At 46.4% G+C, this 26,211-nt stretch overlaps 1 protein-coding gene across 1 annotated transcript in view; it reads right to left on the bottom strand.

The window, feature by feature from the left end:
* The window catches only part of LOC141252676 (multidrug and toxin extrusion protein 2-like), a 577,502-nt gene that overhangs the window by 254,425 nt on the left and 296,866 nt on the right, over positions 1-26,211 (bottom strand). The window contains exons 5-8 of the mRNA XM_073670545.1: positions 11,301-11,343; positions 9,439-9,483; positions 7,859-7,956; positions 7,301-7,398 (exon numbers count right to left, since the gene is read on the bottom strand). Of these exons, the coding sequence (XP_073526646.1) occupies positions 7,301-7,398; positions 7,859-7,956; positions 9,439-9,483; positions 11,301-11,343 (284 nt within the window). The remainder of the gene's footprint in view (positions 1-7,300; positions 7,399-7,858; positions 7,957-9,438; positions 9,484-11,300; positions 11,344-26,211) is intronic.

The following is a 26,211-nucleotide window of genomic DNA, read 5'->3' as shown; positions in this document are numbered from 1 at the left end:
GACTGTTCAAATTTACCAGTGGTGAAGATTCCCGCTATCCGTGGAGGTTTCCCGCCATCCGGCGCCATCTTCTACCTTCTTCCCGCCATCCGCGAAGTTTTCCCGCCATCCGGCGCCATCTTCGACCTTCTTCCCGCCATCCGTGGAGTTTTCCCGCCATTGGACGCCATCTTGAGGACGCCGCGCGGGAAGAAGAGGGGCGTGGACTCCGAAAGCGCGCGAGAACTGAAGCCCAGCCTCACGTCCGGACGTTGCGTAAGGTCCTGGAAGGAGCCCAGCAGACGCCGACGTCACAGGAGCGCGACGGAAGGTCCTCAACCCTGACGATCCACTGCGGAGCCGCGGCCTACGGAAGAGGATCATCGCAAGGTAGGCCACGGTCCACTAGGGGGGAGGAAGATGTCGGATACGGAGGAGAGCTTCACTGCCTCAACCCCCGCCAGCGCTACCGCTGCTGCAGTTATGCCCTTCACCATGCCCTATATCCCGGGAGCAGCTTGGCTACCCCAGTACTCAGGGGAGTCACATACCCTGCATGACTTTAGAGAAAAGCTGGATAGCCTCTTCCAGGTGTACCCCCTCACAGAAGAGCAAAAAGTGAGCATCCTGGTGGCCCAACTAACCGGGGCAGCCAAAAGAGAAGTAAAATCTTGGCCACCTGGGAGGAGGACTGTCGCAGAGATACTAACCCGGCTGAGGGACACCTTCGATACCCGCACCTCAGCCGAGATCAAGCTTAGATTCTACGGGTGCAAGCAGCGAGCGCATGAGAGTATAAGGGACTATGCACTAAACCTACAAGAGGCCCTGAGGGCCATAAAGCAGACCGACCCTGATGGGGTGGGAAACGAGGACAGGCTGTTGACTGAACAATTTATAGAGGGTTTATATTGCAATGCCCACCGAACCCAGTTGCGGGCAATGGCCTTACAGGATCCCCATCTGGACTTTGCACAGTTCAAGGATAGAGCTATCCGGGTGCTCCGAGAACCAGCACCAGGTGGCGTTGTGACCCACAGGCGCCCAGCTATCACTTACCACCAGGAGGCGGCGCCCTTGTCGACAGGGATGTGGGAGCTCATGCGCAGGCTTTGGACAATGACCCGGCTCCAGACCTACACCATCAGGTCCAAGAGCTAGTTAAGAGCGTTGCTGCGCTAACCCGAACTGTGCAGTCTTTACAGGTTTCCACCCCAGGGAAGATCCAGCTGGCATCCGGACCGGAGGACATCCCGTGGCGTCGACCAAGGAGGACCCCACCGGCCAGAGGAAGACCCAGTGACCGATACAGCGAGGACGGACGACCCATCTGCCGCCGCTGCAATCAACCCGGACATATGGAAAGGTACTGTTCTTTAAACGGGCACAACCTGGGGTAGAGGGCCAACCCCCAGGAAAAAGATCACCAGGCCCATCGAACTGGCGCGACAGATATGTGGGAGGACGTCCAGTCTTGCCTGTGGTACTGGATGGCATTCCCATGAGTGCCCTACTGGATACCGGGTCACAGGTCACCACCATCCCGTACGTGCTCTTCAAGCAGTACTGGAATGACTCGGATATTACCCGCTACCCTGACGACGACTTGAGTATCATCGCCAGCAATGGCCAGCCCATGCCACAGATCGGATTTAAAGAGGTGACCCTCAAAATCGGTAGAGTCGAACTGGCCGCACAGGGACTGATCATTGTAGATATTGATAAACATGAGAGTCACCCAAAAATAACTCTAGGAACTAACGTAATTGAAAATTGTCTTGCAGAGGTGATTTTCCTTTTACAGCAGGTTGCCAAGAACGCCAGCTCCGGCGAGCAGCGGGTGCTCCAGAAAGAGATCCGGGCACTGATGCAACGGCAACAAGTGGAACTCTCCGGCGGTGAGATTGGTAGCGTAAGAATGTGTGACCCTTTTCCTATTGCCATGCCCCCAAAAAGTGAAATGATGATTTGGTGCCGGGCAGCTATTGGTCTGAGAGGTAGAGATTACCAGGCAATGGTAGAACCAGTTTACTCAGACAGTAGGCCCACCATTTTGACAGCACGGGGGGTGGTCAATGTACGCCATGGGAGGGTGCCCGTTCGCATAATAAATATCGGGGAGAGGGAAGTGTACCTGCCCCGGTATGCCACGCTAGCCAAATTATATACCACTAATCAAAATTCTATACAATCTGTGGAACCCTTGTCTCCATCTCACCCGGAGGAAGGTAACGGCTCTAAGAAAGACATGGAGGACTGGTGTCAGCAACTACATCTGGGTACTGACTCCACTCCCTCACACCAGAAACAAGGAGTCTATCGGGTGGTTCAAGAGTATGAGAGAGTGTTTAGTAAACACCCGTTAGACTTCGGGCGAGTCAAGGGGGTAGAACACCGCATCCCCACGGGAGATCATCCTCCCATAAAAGAGAGGTATCGACCCGTACCCCCTGCACATTACCAACACGCCAAGGGGATGCTTAGAGACATGAAGGAGGCTGGGGTAATCCGGGATAGCTGTAGCCCCTGGGCAGCCCCACTAGTTTTAGTCAAAAAGAAAGACAACACCATGAGGATGTGTGTAGATTACCGGAAAATCAACCGTATCACACACAAGGATGCGTACCCCTTACCAAGGATAGAGGAGTCATTGGCTGCTTTAAGATCTGCTAACTTCTTCTCTACCTTGGATCTCACTAGCGGGTACTGGCAGGTTCCTGTAGCAGAGGCGGACCGGGAGAAGACCGCATTCACCACCCCGATGGGACTTAGTGAGTTCACCTGCATGCCGTTCGGACTCTGCAACGCCCCAGGAACCTTCCAACGATTAATGGAGTGCTGTCTGGGCCACAGAAACTTCGAGACGGTCCTGTTGTACCTGGACGATGTCATCGTATACTCCAAAACTTATGAGGACCACCTGAAACACCTGGCGGAGGTGTTCGAAGCTCTGGCGAGTTACGGCCTAAAGGTGAAACCCTCCAAGTGTCACCTCCTGAAACCAAAGGTGCAATACCTGGGACACGTGGTGAGCGCTGACGGAGTGGCTCCCGACCCCGATAAGATCACCGCAATTAAGGGATGGCCAAGCCCCTCCAGCGTAAAAGAAGTGCGGCAGTTCCTAGGGTTGGTAGGCTACTACCGAAGGTTTATTCCCGGTTTCACCAAAAAGGCAGCGCCTATGCAGGACCTCCTGATAGGCCAGTCCCGGAAGGCCAAGAACCAGAAGCCGCCCTTCAAATGGGAAGAGCTAGAAGAAGAGTCCTTCCGCCAGCTGAAGATGGCCCTCACGGGGGATGAAATCTTGGCGTACCCAGACTATAGCCAGCCCTTCATCCTCTACACCGACGCCAGTAACATCGGGCTAGGAGCCGTACTATCCCAGATTCAGCAGGGGAGAGAACGAGTGATCTCCTATGCCAGCCGAAAACTGCGACCCACCGAAAGGAACCCCGAGAATTACAGCTCATTTAAGCTAGAGTTCCTGGCCGTGGTATGGGCAGTCACCGAGCGCTTTAGGCATTACCTCGCTTCTTCCCGGTTCACCGTATACACGGATAACAACCCGTTGATACACCTGGACACGGCAAGACTCGGTGCCCTGGAGCAGAGGTGGATGGCCCGTCTGTCCAACTACGAGTTCACAATCAAATACCGGGCAGGACGCTCCAATACTAACGCCGATGCCCTGTCCAGGATGCCCAACCTGCCGGACGAAGGAGAAGATCCGGAGGGACTGGAAGAAGTTGAACTCCCTGCGTTCCACCGTCATGGGACTATCCAGTATTCCCACCGGGTAAGGGGTAAACAGGCTGCTACGTTGAACCCCTTACCCCAATACAACTGGGCGGAAATGCAAGACAGCGACCCTGCCGTCCGACTGGTGAAGGAGATGCTGACTCGGCCGGAGGCTCGACTTGAACCAGACGCTCCGGAGGAAGCCAAACAACTATGGGCGGAGAAGAGTCGACTATTCCTTTACAAGGGGAAGTTGTGCCGCAGAATGGTCAACTCCCGGACGCATGAACTACTCTGGCAAGTAGTGGTGCCACGAAGAGACGCAGCCATGGTGATGGAGGCATACCACGACGGAGCTGGACACTTCGGGTGGAAAAAGCTGGAGTTCCTGCTGCGCGAGCGGTTCCACTGGGTAGGCATGAGGGGAACCATCGAGAAGTGGTGCAGAGACTGTGGCCCGTGCAATCTGAGAAGGAAGGACCGGGCCAGCCAGAAGACTCCCCTGCAGTCCATCGTCACCCGGCAACCGTTGGAACTGGTAGCCTTGGATCATGTAAAACTGACCCCAAGCAGAAGTGGCTACGTCTACGCGTTAACCATCGTGGATCATTATTCCCGGTTCTTGGTTGTCGTCCCCGTCAAGGACTTAACGGCTCAAACAGCAGCTAGAGCCTTCCAGCAGCACTTCTGCCGTCCACACGGGTACCCGGACCAAGTGCTGACGGACCAGGGACCTGCCTTTGAAGCGGAGGTCTTCCAGGAATTCTGCAATCTGTATGGCTGCCGGAAGATAAGGACGACACCCTACCATCCGCAAACTAATGGACTTTGTGAAAAAATGAACCAGGTGGTAATGGATCTGCTAAAAACATTGCCCCTGGAAGAACGCAGTCTGTGGCCTGAGAAGTTGCCCGATCTGGTGGACCTATACAACCACATCCCGGTAGGTTCCACCAACTGTACCCCGGCTTACCTAATGAGGGCGAGACCTGGTAAGTTACCTGTTGACCTGGAAATGGGAGTCCTGACACCTGAGGACACTTCACCAGAAACAGACTGGGACACAGAGAGGCAGCAGCAGTACCGGAGAGTACAAGAGAGCGTGGAGCGAAGTCTCTGTCAGGCTAGGGAAAGACAAGAGAAGACTTACAACCAGTATGCTCCCGCTGTTCCCCTGGTACCCGGAGAGCAGGTCTTGAAGAGGAAAAGACGGCTCCACAAGTTGGATGACCAGTGGGAGGAGGACCCGTACACCGTACTGCCCTCAAGCCACGAGAACCCGAAGGTCTGTACCATCAGTAAAGACGGAGGGGAAACCACAGCCATTGTATCCCGGGACCACCTGAAGAAGTGTCCCGAACAACTGAGGAACCCTGAAGAGGAACAAGAAGACCATCGACCCGTGGAAGAAAGGGAAGATATGGTTAGTACCGTGCTCGGGGACTTCCCTCAGTCTTGGACTCAAGTCAATGGTGCAGTTGTGGTACCCGTACTCACCTTCCTCCAACCATCATCCCAAGAACCTACGGAGCAACGGGTAGAGCTGGAAGAACAGCCGGTCCAGGAGGCAGAAGACTCCACACAAGCAGAACAGGAGAATCAACCCTCTGCTTATAGTGAGCCTGCCGTACCCCTAGTGAGACAAAGAGCCGGTAGACAGCTGCCCAGTTTACCCTTGACAGCTCCTACACCCTGTAGTTCAGGGCCAGACAGTCAGCTCCGTAGGTCCACTCGGGCCACTAGAGGCCAGTTACCCGCACGCTGGAGAATTTAAAGTGTATAAATTGTTTTATTTATGTTTTTCTGTGTATTGTTGCTTGTGAATAATTTTGTGTTTCTAGTTGTTTTTAGGAGTCTTCGGTGGATTTACCGGGAATCCTTTGTATATAGTTGGAGCGTAACCCAGGATGGACTAGAGACTGTTAAGGACTCGGGGTAGGACAGACCCCTACCTGGTTACGTCTCCCTGTGTTGGTGAAATGGACACCTTTGCTTTTCTTCAAAGACTGCACCCGGTTGCGGACATCCGTGACCATCTTATTGTGTTTCCTTATTGTATTTTATTGTTCTTTGATATACCTTGTTATATTTTTCTAAAAAGTGTTTAGTCCCGGAGTACTAAATTTCACTAGGGGGGAGTGTGACACCCCAGGGGTCTGGTTGTCACAGTGATAGAGATATTACGTCTGAGAGCAGGTGGGAGGTCCTTTGGTCAGGGATCCTGTGCATGCCACACCTCCTGCCCAGCCTTGGGAGGGGAAGAACTTCCCCTGTATAAACCCGGGGCTGAGGCAGGGTGAGTGAGTCCAGGAAGAGTAGAGACAAGAGCAGCATAGGAAGCAGCAGAGTCACAAGGAGTCAGGGGCTGGCAGCTAAAGAGCTCGCCCTGACTAAGAAGATTCTTTACCGGACCCGGAGTCCGAGGCTGTGGGGACTAACTTCTACCCAGCAGCAGAATCCGTCAGGCAGGGGATTTCAGGTCCTCTGGCCCAGAAGCCCGAAGGCACGGTCACACGCGTGGGACCAGCACCGCCATCGTGGAGCGGAAGCCATTAGAAGGCCCCGAGTCACCGGCCATACGGGTGAGCACCACACGGTACACTCAGGGACGTGGGCTACTTACATCAGCTCCTAGCAAGGTAGCCAGAAGAGTACAGTCAGTTTGGGAGGCCTACAACTACGCCTGGCCAGGGGAGATCCCATCTGCTCAAGGACTGACCAGGCCCCATCCGCTAGCAAGTACTCCGGGAGGGTCTTTTGTTGTTACCAGTAAAGACCCTGAACTACACCGTACCGTCTCTGAGTGGTTCCTGCTACCCCCATCATCCACGTCGGCTGCCCTGAGGCCATACCCCTCCCGTTGGGGGTTATACTATCACGCTGCACAATCCCACCATCGGCCTCAGCGGTCTGCCCTGCAGCAGCAGCCCCCTGGCTGCACTCAACGGGTGGCGTAGTCATCAACCATTTACTACTAATGGACTGCCGTCTAGTTTGACTCCCTGGGCACGGACCGGGTCACCGCCACGAGACTACAACCCTCCACAGATCCGGCTCCGGGTAAGCTCCCGCATGCGCAGCGCAGCGCGACACAGGCCCAGGGGCGCGTCAAAGACATTGCTGATCATAAGAGCTTATATTGTACAGGAGAAAGAGGATTTCCTAGTAATTCTGGAAATGGAAAATGACTCTGCCATACAAACTGTGCTCCGCTGGCAGCCGCTGATCTGTGATGGCCCAGGTACTGACCACCACTGTACAAGGTATGATAATCCGTGAGATGTCATAGCTACAGGGCATTTTTGGGAAGCCTGCACAGCAATACAAAAGAGAGCTTTCCCACTCTCTGATGCTTAAGCTGTGTGGGAGAAGGTGGCGGCAATTTTTTTTTTTGCAAAGCACTAATTGAATCTCAAAATGTTCAAACTCACATGGAACCACAAATTTCAGCAATTTCGAACTCCATCCTCCTCAGATTGATCCACTCATCTCTAATTCCAGTTATATAGAAAGCGATTGAGCTATAGGTTAGTAAAGACATATGTTTTTCAAAAAGATCTCAAGTCTGCAATTCTAAACATACCTCCCCATGTTTTGACATGTAGCTTTTTCACATATATATATATAAAAAGACAAATGGCCATTGCCCATTGGGATATTGTATTTGCCCAAGCTGAACCCCTAGAGGAAAGAGCAAATTAATTTCTTAAAGTATTGCACATACATACATAAAATATCATAATATATTTTATCAACGTCGGCATGGAGTGTGTATATTTTTCCCATGTTAGTGTAGGTTTCCTCTGGGTACTATGGTTTTTCTCTATGTTCCAAATTTATAATTCACATGGAATTTAGATTATGAGCCCCAACAGGGATAATGATGATAATGTCTGTAAAGCCCTGCGGAATATGTTGATGCTTTATAGATAAGTATAAGAAATAAATAAACCTTATAAACTATACTGTCTATTTTTCAGCTCCTTTTTGTTTTGTTGAAGAGGTCATTGTGCCCGTTCTACACTTTGTCTTAAATGCACCGCATTCTCGCCTGTGCTATTCACACTCATAATTTCACATTTAGAAGAGTTATTTGTCATTGATATTGAAATATAGTGAAGTATAAAGATTAATAACTTACTCTATTCCCATTTTCAGACCATACATTAAGATTGCATTGACCACAACATTAATGACATTTACTAATATACCAGTGAAAACCTGAGGCCACATTATATTCTGAAAAGGAAGTAAAAAATATTTCTTCATTAGTTGCTGATAAGAATAAAATAAGGTATAGTACATGCTTTGATTGGCTTATACAGTGGTGCTTGAAAGTTTGTAAAACCTTCAGAATTTTTCATATTTTTGCATAAATTTGACCTAAACTACAACAGATTTTTGCATAGGTCTAAGTGGGCTTGTTAGAAATGTATTAACAGGCTGGAGAACATGGTGGCAACCGCTTATAGGGTATGTGCACACAGGATCTTTTAGACACTGATTTTTTTAAAAGTAGAATGAGCTCAGGAAAATGCTGGTGGTGTTTTTCCTGAAGTGTATTTTTTTTATATCTTATCTGACGTTTTTAGTGGTGGCCTTTAAAAAAAATGTATATTTGAAAATAGTGAGCCACCAGAAGAATGGTCAGGTCACATATTTTAACTGCTTTCGATTACGTTCCCAAAATGAGCTTTCGGTGCATTTTTGATGCTGTGTATTTTTTCTGCGCCAAAAATGCAGAGTCTTACAGTTCCAGCAAAGTGGATGGGATTTATAGAAATTTCCTGTACACTGTGTTTTTATTTTACTTAACATAAACTGTGTGTTGCGGTGCGTGTTTCATTAGATGAGGAAAATCGGCAGGTAAAAAACACAAATGTGTTTTTAGTGCGTTTCTGTGGCAGAAATGCCTCAACTAAGTATATCAATGAAGTTTTGTCAAAGTCAAATACCAAGAAGTGTCAAAAATAAAGTAGCTTTATTTAAAGCATGTCACAACAAAAAAAAAAGCAGCGTCAAAAACGCTATAAAAATGCATGTTAAAAAAACGCGCACAAAAAATGCAAGTAATCTAATTTAAATAATAGGTGAAGAAATGGAACAGAAATCCTGCAGCATCAAAAACTCCTCAAAAGCTCATTGAGGGAACGTAGCCTTGTGGCTTTGGGAGTCTGAGGCAATTCAAAGAAATTCAAAAAGACAGGACACATGCATAGCAAGTTCATTCTTTTAAATGTTTTTTAGTGCTTTTTCCGGAGGGCTCCTAGGCAGACTCACCTGAAAAAGATATTGTGTGCACATCCCTAAGGCCATGTTCACATGTTCAGTATTTGGTCAGTATTTTGCATTAGTATTTGTAAACCAAAACCAGCAGTGGGTGATAAATACAGAAGTGGTGACGTGTTTCTATTATACTTTTCATCTGATTGTTCCACTCCTGGTTTTAACTCACAAATATTGAGGTAAAAAACTCACCAAATACTTAATGGTGCACGTGTTCTTATAGAGAAAACCTGATGACAGGTTCCTTTTAAGACTACGTTCCCACAATGAGTTTTTTGGTGAGTTTTTTTACAATGTGTATTTTTGAAAAAATTTTAGTGCAGAAAATCTCAGTCAAAAACTCACCAAAAGCTCATTGTGGGAACGTAGCCTAATAAAAATAAAATTCAAGCATGCTGGGAAATCAGCTCTTTGAAATATACTTTATTTTATTACCTGATTCTGTAAATATTTTGCTTGTAGCTGCTCAAGTAAAATTGCCTTTAGACAGCAATAAGAAGATAGAATATAAAAATAAAATACAAGAGTGTCATAAAAATATTAAGAAAATATTAAGGATCTCTCTCCCCCTGAAACACCTCACCCCCCTCCTCCATAATATTTGTCAGAGCAGAAAAGCTGACAATCTAAAAAGCTGTCTATATGCAAATTAGCACACACATGAGAATTGGCTAAGAGTCAGAAGCCAGTACAAAGAGAGATGGCAAACCCAATTAACATGCTAGTGTATTTTCCAGTGGCACAGACTTGCGATAAATCTACACCTAAGGGAGAAAGAAATAATCCCGGGCTTCAAAAGAATTCAACAGAAATCTTCAGTCTGGCTGGCACCGATGCGAAATATGGAATATCTGAAGTTCCATAATTCCGATAATAATGGGACACATTTTTAGCAGCTGGTTCAGCTAATGAATAATACGCTTATTTTTACGTAGCTGTGAGCCCCTCTAGTGAGCTGTAATGCAAAAGTACAAAATAATAGACCACAGCTATATCATGCGTGGTCTCTAAAAAAAGGTAAATTCATAATGGAAAATATGGTATCACTTTTGGGCTTCTGCTATCAACCAGCGAGGAGTTATCACCAAAGCCAGATACTCTAATAAAAATATGAAGGCTGGAGCCCAGCCCACGTGATGTCATCACGGGGGAGTGTGTGGGCAGGCCCCCCTTCGGCATAAAACACCTGACTGAAGATGGGTCAGTGCTTGTTGCTGGGAGGTTTATATTCTATAAGCAAAGTGTCCCCATTCCATAATGGTCAATTGGAGTGCCTCCCCTCCAGCTATACTGAATTGTCCCTGCGATCTTTATAGTAAGTTCTTTTTTAATCCCATTTTATTTGTGTAACTGCATATTCTGTACTGTAAATGTCTCCTTTTGTAAAGCCATTTGTATATTTTTCATAAACACTGTCTCCCTTTTGGATTAAATATAAAATTTAATAGTTCTGTTTCTTTTTCTCTATAATTGTTCCCTCCCCCAAAGCCATATATGCAACCAGAAAGCAGGCACCCCACCAGGCCTGTATTATACTTCAAACTGGGTCGGTGGTGGCAGCGAATAATATTAATTGGGCTATCGTGAAGCTAGCAGTGATCGTACGGGTGCATATACACATATTCCATGCGTTGGAATCTGGAGGTGTGTATGCCATACGCTCACTGCGTGCTTGCCGATACCTACGTAGTGAGTAATCGGGATCGTGTGTACACAAATCCCTGACCAACCCTGACAAAGTGATGGCAGCGGTGAGAAATTGTGTGATCTCCCCGGTGTCGTCACTGACGTCCCTGACAAACAGTTATAAAGTTAACACCCTAGAACTAAGTCAAAACAGCACTATCCTTTCTGCATCAATTTATATAAATTAGTTCATAAAAAGGTCATAACTTTTGCCTGAAAATTCAACCCAGACACTCCTTTTCGCTTGTATTTTTTTTTTACCAGTTGTCTTTATTCACATTTATATAATCTCTTGTCTAATCAACAATTAAATAATATAATTGGGAATGACTGACAGTGTTGTATTGGCTTCTATAGATTAGGAAATCTAGGATTCAAGCAAAACAATTTGCTCATCTATACTTTTTACAGAGAAATGTTGCAGGTAAGATTATATTAATATATTATATAATATATTAATATATTATATTATATTAAGGAAATTCACTTTCATCTTGTACTTTCAAGCTATGAGCTATGTAAAGATTGTAGACACAATAAATAATAATATAACAAAAAGGAAGAGATGTAAATTGTATTTACTGTTGTACCTAATGATAGATAATACTTACTGGAAGTGCAGGCAAAAATATCATTACATATTTTTGTGTTAACCTAAAAAAAGAACATATTAAATTAAAATGGAACTTTACAGGGGAGGTATAAGCATCTTGGTGCCCTATGCAGGGGCAAAGCTGGGGTGGTCACGCAATGTATGTGCCCCGAGTCCAGCCAGGAGGGGAGTATTAACATCTTGCCTCGTGCCATAGTCCTATTTGTCTCCCACAGGGAATCATTTTGCTGCACCCCAATTCAGCTGTTCTCACAGTTGGCTGTTAAACTGACAGCTGGCTGGGAGAACATGTAAAAGACCAGGTCTTTGCATTCAATTATACTCGCGTCTGAAAACTCTGAATGACGGCGTCAAGGTGATATGCAGCAGCGTTAAGATCATTCCTCCACCAGAGAGGAGTAGAAGACAGCTTGAAAGTAAGTGTTCCAACAGAGCCAGTGTGGCGGTAATAGTTTATAAGTAGGGATGGTGTGAAAGCAATATTTTATAGGAGAAGAAAGGGTGGAGGCTTTGTACGATAAGAGGGACAGTGTGTGGGTCATATTTTGTGCAGAGAAGTTGCACAGTGAGGTACACAGGCTACAGCAAATATTTTATTCAGGGACATTATAATGACACTGTTATTTTTAAGGGCACCAGGTTGAGGTGTGCTGCAGAAGACCAGAAAAGATGGAATTCTGGAGAGACCACCAGTGGATGTGAAAAGTAATCATGGGCTCCAATCAGAGAAGATGTTACCTATATGATACCTGGATGTAATTGGCTATTTATGATATTGACTATATCTCATCAATTCTGCGGTTCCACTAAGGTCTGCAGTCTGATGATGTCTGATAACAAATCCCAGTTAGGGCCGTGACGATGGTTAGGCAGGTTAGGCACCCTCCTAGGGCACTACCTCTTGCCTCCTTTGGCGGGGTGCTGTTAAAAAAATGATCAATGGCAGTGCTGTGCTGGTGACCACCCTGCACCTCTCTCCAGGTGCCATCATTCAGCACTTTCAGCTGCCATTCCCTCATTGCACCCAATTGTGTTCATGTGTGCACTGTATTTGTGCTGCTCATCGCCCACTGCTAATCAAGATACAAGATGAGACTGAGGCTGCAGTGAACGGGAAGCCTGGATTAGGAGAGAATTTTTTTTTATTTTTCTTATATTATTTTGCCACTGAATGGTGGCTGTGGGAATGTTATACTAGGAGCTGGGGGTACATCATATTTTGCGGGTGGCAGTGGAGGACATTGAACTGAGGGCTGTGGGGACATCATAATATATCGAGCGTTGTGTGGGACATTATACTGGGGGCTGTGATGACTAATGATGAGCGAATATGTTCAAAATCCGATCTCAAATGTTAAGTTCGACACGAATGTGGCACATTCGGATTCGTGATCGGAAAGGCGAGCAAAATTTGTTAAATTCGGGAAAATCGGTAACGTTCGGCGAATTTCCATGGTTACGTGATTGCGGGGCAACTACTTTGTTTTTTACAGTTTTGCTAGCATAGTGCTTGTGTATGATGAGCGGGGAGACGTGCCAGATGAGTGGGGGGGCTGGTGATAGCTCAGAACAGGTCAGATCAGCGGAGCGCTTTTTTTTTCCTGTAGGCGGTAACGTTAAGTCAGGAAAGCGCGGCTAGCCAATCAGAGCGCAGGAAGCATCCACAGTGTCACAGACACAAGGGCTTGTGCAATTGGCTGCTGAAATAAACATGTCCTCCCTATATAAAAAGCGGCCATGTTCCCTCAGCGCTATTTTATCCCTGTTACTGAAGAAGACAAACGCTGCTGAGTGTGCTCCTGTTGTGTAATGAGAGATATTTGCTAGATAGATGGGCGCTTGTTTGGAAGTCAGATAGTGTAGATAAGTTCTGTGCTGTGTACTTGTTCAATCGATCTTGCAACCCCTTTTTTTTTGTGCAATTACTGAGATTCTCACAGAAAGAGCAGGGTCTATGGCTCAGAACAGTGCTGTGCATTGGTTGTACTGTGCTCCATGCAGACCTTCAATCTATTTTTGCACTTGCTAATGTGATAAAGCAAGTCCTTGTAGGCCACTTTTTGTTTTTGTTGGGTTGAAATTCAGCTATCTGCAGAGCTTGTCAGTGCAGAGCTTCTGAGTGCAGAGCACAGAAAACTTTTGTTTTCATTTGCTAATATGATAGTGCAAGCTGTGTTAGACCAGTTTGTCATTTTTTTGGTGGATGAACTTCAGTTTTATGCAAAGTAAAACAAATATTTTTTTGCTGTTGCTAGCCACAGTCCACCAAAGATTTGCTTGTGTCGCCGTGTTACACTCTGCTATAAGCCACCCAGTGCTTTTAGTGGTGGTCAAATTCATCTGTTTTCAGAGTAAAAAAATAGATTTTTTTCTGTTGCTAGCCAGTGCCACAGTCCACCAAAGATTTTTTTTTTGTGTGGTAAACGTCATACACTCTGCTATACCTCAGCTACTACATTAGTGGCAGTGAGCTTCAGCTGTTTTCAGAGTAAAAAAAAAATGTTTTTTCTGTTGCTAGTCAGAGTCCACAAAAGATTTTTTGGTGTCACAAACGTGATACACTTTGCTAAAAGCCACATACTCTTTTAGTGGTGGTGAAATTCAGCTGTATGCAGAGCTTATGCAGAGTAAATAAATCTATTTTTTTCTGTCACTAATGTGATAAAGCAGGCTAGATCTGAGTTTGAAATATCTTGGAGCATATATTCTATGTTATACAGGCCTCATCCACAGTCAAAAATACTTTCTTTGATTCCTAACGTTATACAGCAGGGGATATCTTAGTTTGAATTAGTTTGGAGAATATCTCGTATGTTATACAGGCCTCATCCACAATAAAAAAATATTTTCTTCTGTTACTAATGTGATACAGTATTACTAATGTGATACAGTAGGGGACATCTCAGTTTAAAATTGTTCGTAGCATATCTCCTATGTTGTACAGGCCTCATCCACACTAAAAAAATACTTTCTTCTGTTACTAATGTCATACCAATAGGGGACATCTCAGGGTGCCAAGGGAGGGTGGTTCAATGCGATCGAGGGGTCTTTGCGATATCAGAAAAACTATTAGTGAAGGTGTTAGTGAAGACGAGGAACAAATGGAAGAGGTGATGGGCAAGCAACAGTCAGAACATGAAAAGGATAATCATCCCCTCTCTGTTCGTGTTTGACGGGTGGGGACAGAGTCAAACAAGCATCAGAATTACCCAGCCACCAACACAGCATTGGCTTGAACCACGACATATGAGTGCGTTCTTGCTGCCCTATCTGCAATATGATCCCCGTGTAGTCATGATTCAAAATAGTGCTGACTACTGGGTTGCCACTCTGTAGATCCAGGTTATAAGAGTACATTTTGCCTGATGCTTCCCGCCCTGGAAAGGGACCCGCAAATGCTGGAGTATCGAAACACGCATTTACACAACCTTAAGATTTCCCCAAGCCAGCAGTGAGGCACACAGAGTTCATCGCAGCTCTACAGTTCCAACCTCTGACACGTCAATTCGTCAACTCCAAAATATTAGCAGCAGCAGTAGTGTAAGTGGCAGAAATCCTTTCACACATTTTTTAGACCAGCTCGTGCACCTGCACAACAGAATACAAGTCTGACACGTGGTGAAAACTGGAGAGGATGGTGCACTCCTGATTGAGTCTCCATCTATTTGGTTGGCTGTAGTGGAAGCGGTATCGGTCCCCACTATACTACTTAAACTCTAGTGAAATTAATGCCACTTTGGTGGTTTTAGTCCTTCATATTTTTAAATGTGAACACTAGAGATGAGCGTTGTTCTACTCGAACTGTTCGCCAATCTCAAATTCGAGCTGTTTTGGGCGGTGTTCGAGCCGGTCGGCGAACACGAACAATTTGAGAAAAATTCGGCTGTTCGAGGTTATGTTCGATAACTGTTCGTGCACCAAAATCATAACTGGATTTTTTCTCAGTAATGATGAAAATTAATGTTAATACGCAGTTTGAGTGTACAGCGGGGCGGGGGGAGGGGCAGGGGATGGATCTCTGCAGGAACAATGAAGATCTCCATTTTTTTTTCTCTTTCCCGCATTTGCAGTGGGGAGGTGCAATCTGTCAGCCTATCAGCAGCGCACACACGGAGCGAAGTGCTTTTTTTCACACAAGCAAGGGCATGTGTGATTGGCAGTGTATGTCACATGTCCTTGCCCTATAACAGGGTTCCCCAACTCCAGTCCTCAAGGCCCACCAACAGGTCATGTTTTCAGGATTTCCTTAGTATTGCACAGGTGATGGAATTATTGCCTGTGCAGGTGATGCAATTATCACCTGGGTAATACTAAGGAAATCCTGAAAACATGACCTGTTGGTGGGCCTTGAGGACTGGAGTTGGGGAACCCTGCCCTATAAGACCAAGCCATTTTCCCCGTCGCCACCATTTTCTCACTGCTGCAGCTGCGTGTTAGACGGCACCGCTGTTGCTGTGTGCGCTATACCTTGTTAATTTCAAGCCAATTTTCGCACAAATATACAGATAGCTTGGGAGTAGGGAATAGTTGTGATTGTAGTCCTTTTAAGGACTAGGTTACAGCATTTCCTACGACTTTTATCAGGCAGGTCTGTGCTCTTAAATAGATAGATTGTGGGAGTAAAGACTAATTGTAATTGGAGTCCTTTTCAGGACTAGGTTACATCAGTTCCTATCAGTTTTTGCCAGGCAGGTCTGTGCCAGTGCTGTGCAAGTTTTTTTCACAGCATTTGGCTGAATCTAGCAAAGCTAATCCTTTTTGGCCTATTGCAGAGTGTGTTAGTCAGTGGAGTAGCCTATCTGTGTTGCAAGATATACCACCTGTGTATAGAATACCAATTTTTTTACTGCACCTAGTGAAGTAAAATCTTTTGGGCATAGCATCATTCTATTAGTCCATCTATACTGACCTCCATCAGGTTGCAAACTGAATGTAATTTTTTTCTGCATCTAGCTCTGAAAAAATATTTGGGCTTCTAGCAGTGTGTGGGACTTGGTCTATTAGTCCATCTATACTGACCTCCATCAGGTTGCAAATTAAAAATAATTTTTTTCTTCAATTAGCTCTGAAAAAATATTTGGGCTTCTAGCAGTGTGTGGGACTTGTTCTATTAGTCCTTCTATACTGACCTCCAGCAGGTTGCAAATTGAATATAATTTTTTTCTGCATCTAGCTCTGAAAAAATATTTGGGCTTCTAGCGGTGTGTGGGACTTGGTCTATTAGTCCATCTATACTGACCTCCATCAGGTTGCAAATTAAAAATAATTTTTTTCTGCATCTAGCTCTGAAAAAATATTTGGGCTTCTAGCAGTGTGTGGGACTTGGTCTATTAGTCCATCTATACTGACCTCCATCAGGTTGCAAATTAAAAATAATTTTTTTCTTCATTTATCTCTGAAAAAATATTTGGGCTTCTAGCAGCGTGTGGGACTTGTTCTATTAGTCCATCTATACTGACCTCCATCAGGTTGCAAATTAAAAATAATTTTTTTCTGCATCTAGCTCTGAAAAAATATTTGGGCTTCTAGCAGTGTGTGGGACTTGGTCTATTAGTCCATCTATACTGACCTCCATCAGGTTGCAAATTAAAAATAATTTTTTTCTGCATCTAGCTCTGAAAAAATATTTGGGCTTCTAGCAGTGTGTGGGACTTGGTCTATTAGTCCATCTATACTGACCTCCATCAGGTTGCAAATTGAATAAAAAAAATTTCTGCATCTAGCTCTGAAAAAATATTTGGGCTTCTAGCGGTGTGTGGGACTTGGTCTATTAGTCCATCTATACTGACCTCCATCAGGTTGCAAATTAAAAATAATTTTTTTCTGCATCTAGCTCTGAAAAAATATTTGGGCTTCTAGCAGTGTGTGGGACTTGGTCTATTAGTCCATCTATACTGACCTCCATCAGGTTGCAAATTAAAAATATTTTTTTTCTTCATTTAGCTCTGAAAAAATATTTGGGCTTCTAGCAGTGTGTGGGACTTGTTCTATTAGTCCTTCTATACTGACGTTCAGCAGGTTGCAAATTGAATATAATTTTTTTCTGCATCTAGCTCTGAAAAAATATTTGGGCTTCTAGCGGTGTGTGGGACTTGGTCTATTAGTCCATCTATACTGACCTCCATCAGGTTGCAAATTAAAAATAATTTTTTTCTGCATCTAGCTCTGAAAAAATATTTGGGCTTCTAGCAGTGTGTGGGACTTGGTCTATTAGTCCATCTATACTGACCTCCATCAGGTTGCAAATTAAAAATAATTTTTTTCTGCATCTAGCTCTGAAAAAATATTTGGGCTTCTAGCAGTGTGTGGGACTTGGTCTATTAGTCCATCTATACTGACCTCCATCAGGTTGCAAATTAAAAATAATTTTTTTCTTCATTTAGCTCTGAAAAAATATTTGGGCTTCTAGCAGTGTGTGGGACTTGTTCTATTAGTCCTTCTATACTGACCTCCAGCAGGTTGCAAATTGAATATAATTTTTTTCTGCATCTAGCTCTGAAAAAATATTTGGGCTTCTAGCGGTGTGTGGGACTTGGTCTATTAGTCCATCTATACTGACCTCCATCAGGTTGCAAATTAAAAATAATTTTTTTCTGCATCTAGCTCTGAAAAAATATTTGGGCTTCTAGCAGTGTGTGGGACTTGGTCTATTAGTCCATCTATACTGACCTCCATCAGGTTGCAAATTGAATAAAAAAATTTTCTGCATCTAGCTCTGAAAAAATATTTGGGCTTCTAGCGGTGTGTGGGACTTGGTCTATTAGTCCATCTATACTGACCTCCATCAGGTTGCAAATTAAAAATAATTTTTTTCTGCATCTAACCCAGCCAATAGTTTTGGCCTAATACCACAGTTTGGCCACTCAGCTCTGCTCGGTTACCATCCATTGTTTTTTTGTGCAAACAACTCCAGAGTTGTGAATTAGTTAACCACCAAAATGAGTGGAAAAAGGCCTGCTGCTGGTGGAAAGGGGAATAGGCGTGTTGGGAAGGGGAAAAAAGGTTGTGTCCGTGGGGTAGGTGCAGAAGAAAGACCATCTTCCAGCCAAACTAAAATGTCTACTTCTTTTAGCGGACAATGTGATAAGATCCCTTTCTTACGGCCACGCCAATCGCTACAAATTCCAGATGAGGCACAAAAACAGCAGGTGCTTCAACGGATATCAAGTGCTCCTTTAAGTGGGCTCTCCTCCACATCAACTTCAACATCACAAATACTCCAGTCCTCAAAGGTGTCACCCAAATCGCACTTGCTTCCTCACAGCTCCCAAATCTCCAGCTGCCCGTCTGAGTATGAGGTAGAACAGATGGCTGAGTCTGCAGAGCTGTTTACTCATACTATAGCCTGGGAATCAGAGGTCGACTCCAGCGCTTCTGTGAATCCAGACGAGGAAATGATCTGCACTGATGCCCAGAATCTTTATGAGTCGGATCCAGGACCAGACGCAGAAGGTTCTGACCATAATGTAGACCCTCATTCCCAAACTGTAACTCCTGTTGGTGGAGACAATGAGGAAGACGATGATAAGACTCAAATACCTGATTGGAGCGACAACTTTAGTTTTTTGTCAGGGCAGGAACAGGTTGGCTCTGAGGACGACGGGTGTGATAACGCACAGGGTGATGATGATGAGGTCGGAGATCCCACTTACTGTCAACCCACAGTCAGCCAAGAGATGAGGTCAGCAGAGGAGGTGGAGGAAGATGCTAGTGACGACGAGGTCAGGTTGCGCCTTCCTGGACAGAGACGTAGTACTGGAAGCACGTCAACAACTGCATCCTCAAACACAACTCTGCCTCTCACCACAAGTCGTGGTGGCTCTTCAGGTCGCATGGGTGCTAAGCCTTGCATAGCCTGGGCATTTTTTCAGATCGATAAAGATGACCCAACTCGTGTTATCTGTAACATTTGTCAGCAAAAGCTAAGTAGAGGCCAAAAAATACATAGTTTGAGTACTTCATGCATGAACCGGCACATGGACATGAAGCATAAGTTGCAGTGGGAAGCTCAGTGTGCTACAATGCGGTCTAGCCGGCCGGGCCAACCACCGTCTGCCATATCTTGTGCATCCGCGGCCTCTTCATCCTCTGTGACTGGGGGGACAGCAGTCACACCTGTTTTGGGGCGCAGACCTGCCACCTCTTTACCCGCAACAGCCAGCGTGATTGGCAGGTCATCATTTTCTTTGGAGGTGGTAACACCAGCTGGTCTTGAGCGCTGTCCGACATCGATAGCACCACCTTTGGATCAAGGCAACCTAACATGTCCGCCTGCATCTTCCTCACAGACCGGCAGTTTGCCGGGGACACCCTTATCAACCCCGTCTAAGCACAATAGCCAGCCCTCGGTCCCTCAGATGTGGACAAGTAAAAGACCATTTCCTCCTAGCCATGAGAAAGCTAAGAGGTTGAATTTCACCATCTGCAAGCTCTTGGCTACAGAAATGCTGCCTTTCCGCCTGGTGGACACAGAGGATTTTCGAGACCTTATGTCCGTCGCAGTGCCCCAGTACCAGATGCCCAGTCGGCACTACTTCTCAAAGAAAGGTGTGCCTGCGCTCCACCAGCATGTCGCACACAACATCACCGCTTCTTTGAGAAACTCTGTGTGTGACAGGGTGCATTTCACCACAGACACTTGGACGAGTAGGCATGGACAGGGGCGTTACATGTCGCTGACTGGGCACTGGGTAACTATGGTGACAGCAGGACAAGGGGCTGCTGTCCAAGTCTTGCCGTCCCCACGAGTTGTGCGTCAATCCTCTTTATGTCATTTTTCCTCCACTGCTTCTGCCTCCTCAACCTCCTCTCGGTCTTCCACCTGCACCCAAAGCCTGTCTGGTCATGCCACAAGCTTTCTAACTGCGCAGAAGGGATCCTGCACACCTCCTTACTATGCTGGCAGTAGGGCTCAACGTCATCAGGCGGTTTTTACATTGAAATGTCTGGGAAATGTGAGTCACACAGCTGAGGAGTTGTGGTCAGCTCTGGAGAACCAATTTCATGAATGGTTGTCTCCACTGGACCTGAAACCAGGGAAGGCCGTGTGCGACAATGCTGCAAACCTGGGTGCGGCCCTTCGCCGGGGCAATGTCACACACGTGCCTTGTATGGCTCACGTGTTGAACCTGGTTGTCCAGCAATTTTTAGCCCACTATCCCAGACTAGATGGCCTTCTGCAGAGGGCACGGTCGCTGTGTGCTCACTTCCGCCGTTCGCATCCCGCAGCTCAGCGACTTACATCTCTACAGAAGTCGTTGGGCCTGCCACTTCACCGGCTAAAATGCGATGTGCCTACCCGGTGGAATTCAACTCTGCACATGTTGCAGCGACTGTGGCAGCACCGACAAGCCCTGGTGCAATACGTTCTGACGTATAGCCTGGGCCAACGAGATTCAGAGGTGGGGCAAATCACGCTGGAGGAGTGGTCTCAGATCAGGGACCTATGCACCCTTCTGCACAGTTTTGAAATGGCGACGAAGATGTTTAGTGCTGACGATGCCATTATCAGCATGACTATTCCGGTGATTTACATGCTGGAGCACATGTTAAACAGAATTCGGAGTCAGGTGGTGGCACAAGAGGAGGTGGAGGAAGTAGAGGAGGAGGAGTTGTATGCGGAAGGGCTAACATCTGCAAGGTCCAGACGGTCGGCAGCACCAGGGCGGCAGGCATGTGAGGGTGGGGGAGATGATTTTACCAGGGCGCATGGTAGCAGCCAAACTAGTGAGGAAGGTGCAGGAGCCCAGGAAGAAGTGGAGGACGAACTGATGGAAGACTCATTAGATGAGGGAGACCTTGATCACATTTCTGTTGTGCGAGGTTGGGGGGAGAGGACAGAGGAAGGAAGCATGATTGTTACCTCGCCACCAACACAACAGGGACTTGGTGCTCCTGGATGCGCAACACACATGAGTGCCTTCTTGCTGCACTACCTGCAGCATGACCCTCGAATTGTGAGAATTAGAAATAATCCTGACTACTGGGTTGCCACACTGTTAGATCCCCGGTACAAAAGTAAATTTGCAGAAATTATTCCTGCCATAGAAAGGGATGCACGCATGCAGGAGTATCAGCAGAGACTGTTGCAGAATCTTACATGTGCTTTTCCACAAAATACCAGTGATGCACGTAGTGAATCTCACAGTTCCAACTTGCCAACCGTGGTCTGTATGGAATTGTTCAATAAAGGGCCCAAAATTAAGATAACATAGATGGGAGAGGTCTCTATGAATAGGAATTCCTAAGTATTTGATACCCTGTGAGGGCCAGGCAAAGGGAAAGTTGGACTGGATGGAATCCTATATGGATTTAGGGAGGGAGACATCGAGGGCCTCAGACTTCGCTGCATTGATTTTAAAATTTTACCATGTAACAAAGTGATCTATTTCAGCCATAACAGCAGGGATGGATATATGTGATTGAGTGATATATACTAGGACATCATCAGCAAATAGAGAGCACTTGTACTCGGTGCCTCCCACCTCAATCCACCTAATATTGGGGTTATGGCGAATTGATGAGAGCAGGTGCTCCGTCACTAGGATGTATAAGAGAGGGGACAGAGGACATCCCTGCCTTGTCCCATTGGTGATTGTGAAAGGTGATGAAAATGTTCTGACGCACCCCCTGGGCCTTGGGACACCCGGAGCCGGACCCTTTTTGGTGGATGCTGGTGGTTGTAGTCTTCGTGGCGGCGATCCGGTTCCGTGGCTCAGGGCGGTCAAACCAGTGGCGGAACTATTTATGTGGTTTTGATGTTTAAATGTCCGACTACGCCACCCGTGGATTGCGGTCAGAGTGAACCGCCGCTACAGGGCAGACCGCTAAGGCTGGTGTTGTGGGTGCAGCAGAGCGTAGCATAACTCCCCACGGGAGGAGTATAGCCTCAGGGCAGTGTATGCGGAGGATGGGGGTGATGGTGCAGGGCAGCAGCAGTAACGACACGGAGTCAGTGATGCAGTTCAGGGCCTTTACTCACAGTTCTTATTATCCAGACCACGTCTGCAGGTAACGGCTGCCCACGTCGTACTGTGCTCACCAGGTGAGGGGCTCAGACAACTCCCAGATAACTTTGGAGCGCTTCACAGGACCCCCTTTGTGTGTCCTTTGTCTGGCCTTTCTTACCAACACTTCTGTCCGGCTCCCTCGGGCCTCCTCTTGGTAAACTTGGCGCCAGTTTCCCTGACCCTATGTGGTGCCTTCCTAGCGGGTGGAGCAAGGGGCTGCGCCACATAAAATGTCAGAGCCTCCGGTTTCTAGCTGAGGGTCGTTTCCTGCCTCCACTAGTTCGGGGACCGGTCTCCCCCTTTGGCCTGACCCCTCCACGCAGGTGGATTCGGGTGTGCGGTGGCGACTCGCCCGTCCGCACCCCTGGGATCCCTTCATTCCTCGTTCCTGGAGCCTTCTCCGCTCCTCTTCCTTCCTTCTCCCTCTTGCAGGCCTGGGCCTCTGTTACTAGGCCCGCCTCCGGAGCAGAGCTCATGCAGAGCCCCTGCTCCCTGCCACTTCTGCTCAGACTTCTCTGCACTGAACTAAGATGGTGCCCACCTTTTATACTCCCTTCTCAATGCACCCAGGAACTGCTTCCTCCCTGCTCCTGCACTGCAGGGTTCCCCTTCCTCAGTGTTCCCTCCCCCCACTCCAGCCAGGGACAGGGACTGTCGTGCCCATCTCAGGGGCATATTGGTCGCCCTGCCCCACGGCAATGTGGTGTAATGCATGCAGGTGTCGGGTCCTGATCCACACTCCATCCTTATCTGAGAGTGAGATATCACACCTCTGGGTGAGGTGCAATACGTCTGTAGCAACCGAGCCCTCGGTGCTACAGTTCCATTTATCTTCAGCCTAGGTGACGTATTGTGATACAGGGCCGTGATTTTGGCTATAAAAGGGTCCCCTAGACCCCTACCCCAAGCTTTTTAAGAGAATCATATATGGCGTGCCAGGAGACTCTATGGAATGCTTTCTCAGCATCCAACGAGAGTATCTACTTACAAATTTTTAACTGCATCTAGCCCAGGAAATACTTTGTGCCTAGTAGCAGTGTCTGCTAGTCAGCGGATTATCCCGGCTGTTAAGCAAGCTACACCACCTGTAGTTTGGACACTTAATTTTTTCAAAGGAAATGCTTCGGGACCACGGGATACTTAGTGAAGAGCATCAGGAGGCACCCCAAGGCATAGGGGCTGGGACTGGCACTAGGATGCCTTGCGGTGGACAGCCGAGCTCGATCCTTATAAAAGCTTTTTAACTGCAGCAGCTTTTGTGGACGCTACTGGAGCTGGAATTACGCTGCTGCTGGCATGAGACTTGCCCTCCAATAGATCCTTGTAAATGGATTTAAAGTGTATTCATTCAAATTAGAGGGACAATTTAAATTAAAAAGCTTAGAGCTGCCTCCACCACAGGGGGGCTCTCTCGACCCACCAGCGGACAGGCACCAGTATTGGGAGAGGGGGGCTGGCCGTCAGGGTTCACCGCGGCTCTGGCACAAACCCGGCGACACGGAGGTGGCACGGGCAGGAGCGGACTGGCCGTCTCGGCTTCTCACTTTTTGGATTTTAGAAGGGCATGACATGCCTATATCTGTGTCTCCCCCTCCTTTTACTCCTCCACCTCTTTTCTTTTCGCATGACTATATGTACTTGTCACTTTTCCATGTGTTAGTTGTGTCTTCTGAGCAGTTTGTCAGCTTTTGGACACCTTTGAAGGTGTTTTCTATGTGTTTCTATGTGTTTTTGTTTGCCTGCCATTGGTTTTAACGGTGTTCGAAGGTGTTCGACGAACAGTTCGACGAACAGTTCGGCGAACACACGGGTGTTCGATGAACCGAACCGAACTCGAACACTACGGGGGTGGCTCAAAACTAGTGAACACTTCTGATTGTGTCTCCATCTATTGGGTTGGTTGTAGTGGAAGCGGTTTCTGTCTCTATTTAACTACTACTCTGGTGAAATTGATGCCACTTTGCTGGTGTCTGCCATTAATTTTTGGAAATGTGGGGAATCCTGATTGGGTCTCCATCTATTGGGTTGGCTGTAGTAGAAGCAGTGTCAGTCCCCATTATACTACTTAAACTCTAGTGAAATTGATGCCACTTTAGTGGTTTTAGACCCTCATTTTTTTAAATGTGAACACTCCTGATTGTGTCTCCATCTATTGTGTTGGCTGTAGTGGAAGAGGTTTCTGTATCCATTAAACTACTTCTACTCTAGTGAAATTAATGTCACTTTGGTGGTTTTAGGCCCTCATTTTTTTAAATGTGAACATTCCTGATTGTGTCTCCATCTACTGGGTTGGCTTTAGGGGAAGAAGTGTCGTTCCTAATTCTACAATTTCTACTGTAGTGAAATTGATGCCACTTTGCTGGTGTCTGCCACTAATTTTTAGAAATGTGGAGAATTCTGATTGTGTCTCCATCTATTGGGGTTGGCTGTAATGGAAGAGATTTCTGTCTCCATTAAACTACTTCTACTCTGGTGAAATTCATGCCAATTTGGTGGTGTTAGGCCCTAATTTAGGGAAATGAAAACACTTCTGATTGAGTCTCCATCTACTGGGTTGGCTTTAGGGGAAGCCGCGTCGTTCCCAATTCTACAATTTCTACTGTATTGAAATTGAAGCCACTTTGCTGGTGTCTGCCACTAATTCTTGGAAATGTGGGGAATCCTGATTGGGTCTCCATCTATTGGATTTGGCTGTAGTGGAAGAGGCTTCTACCTCCATTAAACTACTTCTACTCTGGTAAAATTGATGCCAATTGCTGGTGTCTGCCACTAATTTTTGGAAATGTGGGGAATCCTGATTGGGTCTCCATCTATTGGGTTGGCTGTAGTAGAAGTGGTGTCAGTCCCTATTATACTACTTAAAATCTAGTGAAATTGATGCCACTTTGCTGGTGTCTGCCACTAATTTTTGGAAATGTGGGGAATCCTGATTGGGTCTCCGTCTATTGGCTTGGCTGTAGTGGAAGCGGTGTCGGTCCCCATTATACTACTTAAACTCTAGTGAAATTGATGCCACTTTGGTGGTTTTAGGCTCTCACTTTTAAATGTGAACACTACTGATTGTATCTCCATCTACTGGGTTGGCTGTAGTGGAAGAGGTTTCTGTCTCCATTAAACTACTTCTACTCTAGTGACATTGATGCCACTTTGGTGGTTTTAGGCCCTCATTTTTTTAAATGTGAACATTCCTGATTGTGTCTCCATCTACTGGGTTCGCTTTAGGGAAAGACGTGTCATTCCTAATTCTACAATTTCTACTGTAGTGAAATTGATGCCACTTTTCTGGTGTCTGCAACAAATTTTTTGAAATGTGGAGAATCCTGATTGTGTCTCCATCTATTGGGTTTGGCTGTAATGGAAGAGATTTCTGTCTCCATTAAACTACTTCTACTCTGGTGAAACTCATGCAACTTTGGTGATGTTAGGCCCTAATTTAGGGAAATGTAAACACTTCTGATTGAGTCTCCATCTACTGGGTTGGCTTTAGGGGAAGAAGTGTCGTTCCTAATTCTACAATTTCTACTGTACTGAAATTGAAGCCACTTTGCTGGTGTCTGCCACTAATTCTTGGAAATGTGGGGAATCCTGATTGGGTCTCCATCTATTCGGTTGGCTACAGTGGAAGCAGTGTTGGTCCCCATTGAACTACTTCTACTGTGGTGAAATTGATGCCAATTGCTGGTGTCTGCCACAAATTTTTGGAAATCTGGAGAATCCTGATTGGATCTCCATTATTGATGAGCGAGTATGCTCGCTACTGCTTTGTGCTCGCCCGAGCATCTCACTGCTCGAGATGCTCGGCGTTCGCCGAGTATTTCCGGGGCTGCTCAGCGGGAGCTTGGGTCCCCTCCCTGCATGTTTGGCACTCTTTAGAGAGCCAATCAACATTCAGGGATTGTC

Source organism: Phyllobates terribilis, unplaced genomic scaffold (assembly GCF_046119375.1).
Source record: "Phyllobates terribilis strain yellow unplaced genomic scaffold, ASM4611937v1 Scaffold_2__4_contigs__length_985480577, whole genome shotgun sequence".
NCBI lineage: Eukaryota > Metazoa > Chordata > Amphibia > Anura > Dendrobatidae > Phyllobates > Phyllobates terribilis.
The sequence above is the reverse complement of the archived record's forward strand: the minus strand, read 5'-3'. Positions and strand labels throughout refer to the sequence as shown.